At 32.1% G+C, this 10,365-nt stretch overlaps 1 protein-coding gene across 2 annotated transcripts in view; it reads left to right on the top strand.

Moving 5' to 3' along the window:
* The window catches only part of LOC106468357 (clustered mitochondria protein homolog), a 51,191-nt gene that overhangs the window by 13,665 nt on the left and 27,161 nt on the right, over positions 1–10,365 (top strand). For both annotated transcript variants that reach the window (XM_022396698.1, XM_022396697.1), the window contains exons 2-6: positions 4,875–5,388; positions 6,622–6,793; positions 7,875–8,018; positions 8,761–8,873; positions 10,019–10,088. In XM_022396698.1, coding sequence (XP_022252406.1) covers positions 4,888–5,388; positions 6,622–6,793; positions 7,875–8,018; positions 8,761–8,873; positions 10,019–10,088 — 1,000 coding nt within the window. In that variant the 5' untranslated portion in view covers positions 4,875–4,887. The remainder of the gene's footprint in view (positions 1–4,874; positions 5,389–6,621; positions 6,794–7,874; positions 8,019–8,760; positions 8,874–10,018; positions 10,089–10,365) is intronic.

Raw genomic sequence — 10,365 nt, 5'->3', positions numbered from 1 at the left:
CCTGTTGTATTTCTAGGATCGAAGGTTTTACAGTCTCTGCCATGTGTAGATGTTGTATTTCTAATATTGATCTACACATGGTAGAGACTGTAAAACCTGTTGTATTTCTAATATTGATCTACACACGGTAGAGACTGTAAAACCTGTTGTATTTCTAATATTGATCTACACGTGGCAGAGACTGTAAAACCTGTTATATTTCTAATATTGATCTACACATGGCAGAGACTGTAAAACATGTTGTACTTCTAATATTGATCTACACGTGGCAGAGACTGTAAAACCTGTTGTATTTCTAGGATCGATCTACACGTGGCAGAGACTGTAAAACCTGTTGTACTTCTAGGATCGATCTACACGTGGCAGAGACTGTAAAACCTGTTGTATTTCTAATATTGATCTACACATGGCAGAGACTGTAAAACATGTTGTACTTCTAATATTGATCTACACATGGCAGAGACTGTAAAACATGTTGTACTTCTAATATTGATCTACACATGGCAGAGACTGTAAAACATGTTGTACTTCTAATATTGATCTACACGTGACAGAGACTGTAAAACATGTTGTACTTCTAGGATCGATCTACACGTGGCAGAGACTGTTGTAAATTGTAGCGTTTGTTTAAGTTAAATTGACTGTGGAAATTAAGTGTATTGAAGAGTTGTATTGAGAAAGAATAAACTAGTTTTATTTAAGAAAGGACTTGTATCGCTGAAGTTCTTCGGAAAGAATTTTTACGGGAAATTAACAAACTAACAGAGACGTAACACACTAAATACCTTTTCCAAATGGTTAAAACTTTATAGCTCAGAAACAAGTTTTGAAAAGGGGTGTGTGTGTGTCTGAGTTTAACACATATCTAGGATGCATTGGAAAATAATGTTTATGTGTGTCTGCTAGTTTATGAACTAACACACAACTAATCAAACTTAATAAGTTATTAAGCCTATATTACAGCTAATGCAACAATAAAAATCTGTTCTCTCCATGTATATTTCTATACACCATTTAACTCTCTCAATATGTACACGTTGAGGTTTTCCTTTTTAGATAAGTTTAAATGTAACGTATTGGAAAAAATAAACTAATTCACAAGTTATGCAATCCGCTATTTTGTTGACCCCCCCCCCCCTGGTGACTCGGCGCCAAGTATGAAGGCTTATAATGCTAAAAGTCTGGATTCGATACCCACCGAATGTAGAATACAGATAGCATTGTGCTTAAACTGTTGACTTTGAATAAAATACAGATCGACCAATTTTACTTCGGTTTGTATCGTTAATAGTTCATTGGTTATCTGTTATATCATATTTTTTGTTGTTGTTAAAAAGTAGTTTGAACGCTTCTTGTAGTTACAAAAAACCTAAAGTACTTGATTTGGAAATCAAACTTTCTTTTCAACTTGGTTCTTCTCTGCATTTCATGACGATCATTCGTAATCCATATGAACGTGTGTGATTATTATAAGCATACGCAGACTTAATACAGATGTGTTAAGCAGATCCACTGCGTAGTTTGTAGTTCGAATTTTGCAAAATCGCGCACATACGTAGGGGGGGGGGGGGACGTTTTCTACATAGTCTATATTATTCGGATGAAACATTAGCATTTTATGCCTTGAAATAGTCGCATGCTCCCAGACCCCCGTAGATATTAGCATGCTGATTGTGCTTTGCGCTGTATTTGTTGGCTTTTGATCTCAAAAATTAGACCCCCCCCTTTTCAAACATTCTGCGCACGGGCCTGAAAATACCTGTTTTGAAATAAATTTCAATATGTGGTTTGCTTTGAAAATTGGTAGAGTGAAAAAGTAAGTACTTCGTGATTAGTAGTGGTTAGAATTAATATACACCCGGATTATACAACTTAAGACTTGCGTGCGCGCTAACAGCTTGTTCAAGAGAAAAATGCGATTTACGCTGAACGACTTTTTTATCACGTAAGTATCTACATCGCATCTTGTGAGACACAATCAGGGGAACAGATAGAGATTTGAAAAAGCCACTGAGCACACGGTTAATGTTACATACTGTCGGACGAAGCAAGCTAGTTAGTCCGCTAGGGGCCCGCGCTTGATGTTTGTAATACAATAAAATATGCTGAGTTATGGGCCCTGTATGCACAGGTGATCTGATAAAGTTAATAAGAGCGCGATGGCTTAATAGAAAATGTACAAGTGGGCTGGCGTGTTTTTTTCCAACCTTTGAGCACGTGCTCTGATATTGTGACGTCATGTAGTTTCGTACAGTTTTTATTGAAAAGGCCTCGAGCTACTCTGTAAGGCCAGCTCTGCATATTGTTTAGAATGTAGATAAATGAATGTTTAAAAAGTTGAAACATTAGTTTATGCTCTCAGTTCAAGTGAATTAGGTTAGTGGCTCAGAAAGGGAATTAAAGCCGAAATAAGTTTTTAGTTGTTGTTTTTATTGCTATTCGGTGTGACTTACGTACGATGAACACATTATAATAACACTTTGAACATAGTTCGTGAAGTAATACCACCAGAGAAGTTAGTTCGTATAATTTTTCACATTTCGACTCTTATAGGGAAAGAAGTCATATTATTCTGGCCACTAAAAGTTTTTACTATACAAATAAAATTGTAAAAATAGCTCAATTTGCTTTATGTAGTTCCCAAGTTATTTGAAGTATTTTAACGTGAACATTTCAATATATATATAATGATAATAATAAACTATGATGTAGGGATGGTAATGCCAAAAAGTACAGGAACAAGGTAGGGATTAATACAAAATTCAGTACATAAGTAGCCAAATCTATCCAAGAATAACTTTTATCTGCAACTAAATGTTGAATTCTTGACAGTTGCATGAATTCAGTTTTCAATAAAAGCATTTAAACTGAGTAGTTCTATACAGTCTTATAGTGGCTGATAAGCTTGTAAGATTGACTCAGTACTTACTGGCTACTTGTGTAGTAATTTTTATATGGTTTTGTGTATTCATCCGTATCTTGTTTCTGTACTTTTTGGCATTGTCATCCCTACATCATACTTAATTTTTGCAATTTTTTATTACTTGTTCCTCTCTTTCTTTTCTCTTTTTATTAAACAATTTCATTGAAGTAGGTTGGTAAGTGAACATTTGTTTTATTTTTATAATTCATTGATCATATCGTATCACTTTTGTCAGTTTTCTAATTTTGGATTATACTAGGGGCCAGTGAAGCCTGAAAGGTTCGTCCAGGATGGTAAAACTACCCCGTAACGCAGGACCGACATTAAGATAATATTTACAGGACCCCGCGCCTTCCAACTTCACCCAACATTCAATCTATTACTCCATGATGATTACAAATAGTTGCTAAGGTTGAGTTATAGCCTTATATGAGCACCTAATTGCCATTATCGAGTGTTTCACAGTTTATATAACAGTAATATTATTCTGTTCCTCTACCACACATATTTTTGTGGAGACACATTAAAAAGCAAAACTGCTACTTAGCAGTGAGTTCAGTTTATAAGCATATATTATTTCCACATTTCATAAATAATTTTCATTTCAGGTCGCTAGATGGCAACACATATTCTTATATAACGACCGTTTGTTATTTTTCATAACCAAACATGTTATTTGCTAAAACAATTTCAGTAAATATAATATATGTTATATTAAAACATTTTTGGAACTTCATCACGCTGCCATGTAGGGTCATGCTCTATCTGACGACTATGCATCTTTACAATAGCCCTACAGTGTAGCTTCCATTTCAAAATGCTCCATCATAAAACTGTCTTGCCAAAAGCACACTATTTATCTCTATGTGTTTTCCACAACCAGCCTAGTGTATGAGGATGATGATTTACCAATGCCCTTTCAACAGTCTGGTTATACAGAAATCCATAGATGCTGCATCCAGTGGCTTGTCCGGTGTCTTCATATGAAACAGCATGAACATTTCATTCTCCAGTCGCTGAAACATGCAAAAGTTGAATGGATAGGTCATAGAAGTAGCTTTTATACACATTGCTTCTAATGACTTTACAATGTTCTAAGAGTGTTGAAAAGATGTATGAATTTGGGAAGGGTATTAGAAGAGTGATTTTCCAAACTAACAACTTCACAATGTTATAACAGTGTTCAATAGATATGTCAGTTTGCTTTTGTACAAAATTGAGTCCTCTAGTCAGATTTAAGTTGAAAAATGACACTGGAAATTGACTGGTTTTCCAACGAGACTCGAAACTCGAGCACTTTCAAACAGTTCATTATTCTTCTTCAGGAGAATAGAGAAGAATGAAAAATAGTGAACTGTTCAAAAGCTTTAAGTTTTGGGTCTCATTTGAAAACCATTACAACTTTTGTATATGATTTTGTGTGGAAACTTCTTAACTGGAAATTGGCCGGTATCATTAAATTATCAGAATTAATAATTATTATCATTTTTTCATCTGTTTTTTTGTAAAGATATTCGTTATGTAACCAGTTCTTACATGTTAATATTTATTTAGTATGAAATTGTTACACTTACATGCAATTATAGAAGATATTTTTATATCCAGGAAATACCTATTAAGGCTGTTTAAAGCACTGATAAAAATAAACAGTCCAATAACTGATGATAATTGTTGTTTCCTAAGGAAGGGCTAAGGCTCGAAACATAGAGTCAAAGATCAACGTTACCATCTTCTGTTTAATGTATATTTTGGTCAGTTATCTTTTATCACATGATTATATTTTTTTCATTTTTAGCCCATTTTTTAACTAACTTAAGTAATGTTACTGGATGAACCATGTCCTAATTAGGTTTGATTTTAATTTCATTTTCAATATTTTTTTTTTGTAGAAAGTTTTGTACATGTTGAAGAAAAAAAGGGTTAACACTAGTTTGTTTCTTTTACTTAACAGTGTGATAGCCATCATGGTAAAGGACTCGCATACCCCTGATTCACCTGAGTTATGTAATCCTGCTAGTAGTCAGGAGAAAATCAGCAAGCAAGAATATGTTGAAGTTTCTGTTTCAGATAAACTTTTGACCACTGGTCATGAAAATGATATTTTAGGTAATGGTCATGGATCTTCTTGTGCGAGGGCATGTGATGGTGTTAGTGATTCTGTAAATAGATGCTCGGATAGTCCTTCAAATGTTACTTCACACTTATCAATTAACAATGAGTATAATACGTGCTCAGTGGTAAATCGATATATTGAGAAAGATGTAGATGATGACAATTCGCCAACTCACTCTGTAGCCAAATTAAGTATGAACTTGAAAAACCCAGAAAAAGACAAAAATGGTGACACACAAAAAGATAAAAGCTCAATTTTAGAAGGAAATCAAGATCAAGAATTTGTGTTTTTACAAGACATGGGATTTACTGTGAAACTAGCTGTTCCTGGATTGGAACCATTTGACATTCAGGTTAGTAATAATACCCAACACGTTCATTGCTTCTATTGGCTTTTCATTTAAATTCATTTCTTTTTTTGTGCAGGGGTATTTTAGAAATATATTTCACTAATAGTGTATTTGTGTTTAAATTTTACCAAAAAAATTATATATGTTTACATAGAATTGACTAAACCAAAATGTTCCAAGTCTAACCCAGTTGTCAGCTGTTTTTATAAATTTCAACATTTTAAACATGATGTGGGTATTAGTGCCTGCTGTAAGCATAAACTTTGTCCTTGAATAAGCTAGAAAATCCAGATTTCATGGAAGATGTCTTCTAGGGAACATACAAGTCATTTGTTGGAAACCTCTAATGATTTATTTACCTATGGGACTTTCAAACACATGCTATTATGGGGCTTGTAAGTGGGAGCTGTTATGGGGCTTTTAAATACATGTGGTTATGGAGCTGGTAAGTATGAGCTGTTATGAGGCTTATAAGTACAAGCAATTATTGGCTTATTTGTTAGTTTCAGGGAGATCAGAAATAATAAATGTGAATGTTACTTCTTATAGACCAGCATTATTATTTGTCAGATCTGAAACATGTACTGTTAAATGCTGTGAAAGATACTTCATTGTGTAATTTAATGTCTACCATTGTTACTGTAAAAGGATTATTAGCCAGGACTTATTTGTGGAGATGTGGCTGAGATTAAAGCTTCTTTTTATAGACCATGTATATATAAAAAAAACTTGTGTTGAGAATGAAGCAACACAAATATTTTCACACCTTTTTATTAATTTTTTCTAATGAGCTGTAATTAATATTTTTAGTTTCCTTCATGTATGAACGTTTTTATGATAACATTAAATATGTACACCTTTACACTTCAAGGTGGTTATAAGGTCTTGTACTTGGTTCATAGTGGTGTAACTCAGAGGTGAAAGTGCAAATTGAATTGAAACTCCCAGGGTATGACCATCATGACATGCAGGACATAATGCAATATTTTGATTTAGATTTATCAGAACTTATCACAATTATGTTGAATTTCATCAACAAGGAAGAAGAAAATTACTGGACATGGTGAGTCATGATTTTGAGAATCAGCAAATGGATATTATTTCATTTTGTGACAACAGAATTAGACTAGTCACCTTTGATTAAAGCCATTGTTTTTTAAATGGAAGATGTAAATGGATTGTTCTCGGAAGTGAAGAAGGTAACGTTCATCACAATATTCTGATTATACTCTTCAGGTTAGCTCTATTGAACTTGTTCAGGAAATCCACCAACTGTTAATGGATCGAGAAGACACCTGTCATCATACCTGTGTGTCTCTGCAACTGGATGGTACCACTCTAGACAACTTTTCAGAGATTAAGAATATAGAGGGACTAAAGGAGGGCTCTGTGATAAAAGTTGTAGAAGGTAAACTGATTTTAATATGTCAGACCTGTGTACATGTCTTGATAATTGTTGTTATTGTTTGAACACCACAGTGTGCTATGTAGAGTAGTTTACATGTATGCAGTTGTGCCTTGTTTACACAGAAACTTAACTAATGTTTACATAAAAGCTTATCTAAAAATTTCCCTCTCTATCACAAAATCACAGTGATTTTAGTATATATTACTGTTTTTTTTTTTAAATAAAGCAATTGTACATGAGACTGATACACTGATTTATGCAGCTAAATCCCTGTACTGAAAAGTTCAATATTGATGCATCGTGTCAACATTTGTAATGATAGAGTATGCAAACTAGGCTTATTGTTTAAATAAAAATGCACTTGCTTTATTTTAGTTTATGTAATCATACTTTTTCTTGTAAAAGATATTTTGGTTTGATGTATCATGAAAGCATTCCTTAGTAATGAACTAACATAGCACCAGTTCTGCAGACATATAGATAAAACTCATGCAGTGCATCCTCATAATGATTTTTGTGTATTTGAGTAGCAATTATGCTGAATGTATGAGCTAGTTACTTTACCTTAAATTTTGTGACAGTGTCTGATTGATATAGTTGGTTGTGTATATGTCACATGGGTAGCTGTTTTGAGAACAGAGCAAGAGTCATTGGTGGTATTTTTTGTGATAATATTTTACTCAGTGATGTTGATGCTAGTAAATGACTGGTTGTGGTGGTTGGGTATCTAGTAATTCTATTAACATGTTTCAGCTCTCATCCTCACATTGTTGTCAGTTTTTTATACATTTTTATGATTCATAAAATCAACAACATTTTATTATTAGTTCACTTATTCCTTTTTTAAGTTAATGTTTCAGTGATAATGTTGAAAGACATCATCATGATTTCATTATGTTTTAACATTGTCTTATCTTGCTTTCATAAACTTGCTGCGTTACATGTGCATAAACAAATTCTGTATTGTTGTGAACCTACCTTAGGTTGATAACTTGAGGTTAAATTAATAATGAAGTATCACTTTTAAATGATGAGTTATGTACTGTACATAATACAAGCATAGTTTGATATAATTGTCTAGAACCATACACAATGAGAGAGGCTCGTATTCATGTTCGGCATGTACGGGATCTCCTGAAGTCTATCGACCCTGCCGATTCCTACAATGGGATTGACTGCATCTCCATCTCCTACCTTAATGTGGTAACTCAAGGTGATATTTTAGGTGAGCTAGTGTAATATTTTCTTGTTTTTTATTCACACATATATATATTAATCTTAGGGTGTGATTGTAAGAAATTTTAAGAACATATTCTAATTGCTTTAAATTAACACGTATTAAGTTAAACAAGTCAGGCATGTTTGGCAGTTTGTTGTTAATGTTGTAGGAATGATAATGCACCATTGTATAATTGTAACACTTTCTTCTCTATAGATCATTTGAAAACCAAATGAAGGTATACATGGTATTTTTGTTCTTTGTTTATAAAACAAAGTTTTAGATTGAAGGGTTTTATACCACAGTCACTGACTAATAAAATTTGACCTCATTTAGGAAAAGATAAACCTTTCAATGTTCTTCTTTCAATCATAAACAAATCAGTGTGATTTTATATTTAATATTGACAGTTTTCTATTGGATGTTCTGTTGTTTTTACATTGTTTTAGTGTTAAAGGTTATGTATTTAATATTGACAGTTTTCTATTGGTGTTCTGTTGTTTTTACATTGTTTCAGTGTTAAAGGTTTTATATTTAAGATTGACAGTTTTCTATTGGTACTTCAACTGTCCTGTTATTTTTGTATTATTTTAGTGTTGAAGGTTTTTATGTTAGTAAGCTTGTGAAAAATTATTATTGATATTTGAGGTATAAAAAATTTATGGTTATAAATTTTTAAACTTATTGGTTTTGTATTTCATATCCTGAAGTACGTAATAATATTCTGAATATTTTTTCCCCTATTTAGAAAAAAAGAAAAGTAGACCTAATTTTATGGACTGCACTCCTCCCAATTATATCATGCCAGGAAATAGAGAATGCTCTTTGGTGCCCCTCCTACCTCAAATCAAAGACCAAAAGGTAATAAAAATAACAGTTGTAATAGTAACATTGAATTAAACAGTTATATTTTTGAGTCTTGGTTATACTGTGAATTGTTGTAAAAAAAATTATGATACCATATCTTCATTAAAAAAATATTTCCAAAAGATAAAATGATCATGTTGACTGCTTGTAAACATCCTAAATATAAGAAAGTATAAACTGAATAAATAAAACACTTTGTTTTATAAAACATATTTTCTTCTATTTGAACTATGTATGAAACAGTTTTTCAGAAAACATGGGTAAATTATTATTTTTTCAGTGGCTCTGTTGTGTTTTGTAAAACTTTATCCACACAGTAAACAAATATTCAACCTAAAATATGGCTAAAAATGGGATTTGTTATCGAAAATTGTATTAAAGTGTGTAGATGATTAAAATAAAACTATTTTAACCTCATCATTTCTGTCTTAATGTACCTTTGAACAAAACCAACTAGTAGAAGGAAGAAAGTGTAATAATTATAATATTTAAGATAACTATAGTATATTTCAAAGGATCCCAAAACACAAGCCCTTTTGAATAGTTGACTACTATTTTTCCAGAGTTAAGACATCTTTTTAACTCGTGAAGAAGAAAAATCAACTATTCAAGAGCACTTCAGTTTCAGGATCTTTTGAAATCTAGATTTTTTGGTGATCTTTTGAACTAATTCTTTCATCATGATTATGATAGATAAATATATATATTTAAAATTTACTAGAAGAGTTCACATTGTAAGTAGTTTTGAGATAAAATTGTTGCAGTGTATAAAAACGTTTTTTGTTTGAACTTAGAATCTTTTAATAATCCTTTGTTTACCAATATGGATCATTATGAACTCACAACTTTTGCAACAGGCCAGATCTTTTTTAAAACTAAAATGGATACATTTAGATATAGTTCTGAACAATAATTAAAATTTAAGTTATTTTTAACACATTATAGACATAATACTTAAAATAACTGGGAGAGAGAGAGGCAAATATAAATCTGGTCAGCCATCTGTTTATACATTGGTAATAGGAAAGTTAATAAGGTTATAACAAGAGCTTTTATGGTTTTTTTTAGATCTTGCATCAGAGCAGATAGTATCTTCGGTAAAATATTTTAATTTGTTTTTATTTTTTAATGTATTTAAGGGTCCTCAGGCTCTCAAGGTTTTAATGATAAGTGGGTGGAATCCTCCTCCAGGGATTAGAAAATTACATGGTAGGAAAAATTATATGCTTGTGAAATAATTTTATACTTTTTGAACAGAATGAGTGTATTTCTTCTCAAGAATGTGTCCACCAGTAAGGTTATGAAGTTGCAATGCCAAATACTGTGGGGGATTTAATTCCCCCACAGTGGACAAATAGCCCATTGTGCAGCTTGAGAGACAACTAAGTCATTGTGAATTACTTTCCCAACTAAACATCTTATGCATTTATTTAAAAAAATAAATTTTACATTAAAAAAACATAATGAAATGTACATTTTTTTATAA

This window comes from Limulus polyphemus, unplaced genomic scaffold (genome assembly GCF_000517525.1).
Source record: "Limulus polyphemus unplaced genomic scaffold, Limulus_polyphemus-2.1.2 Scaffold2979, whole genome shotgun sequence".
NCBI classification, from domain to species: Eukaryota; Metazoa; Arthropoda; class Merostomata; order Xiphosura; family Limulidae; genus Limulus; species Limulus polyphemus.
This window is presented reverse-complemented; position numbering and strand designations above follow the sequence as displayed.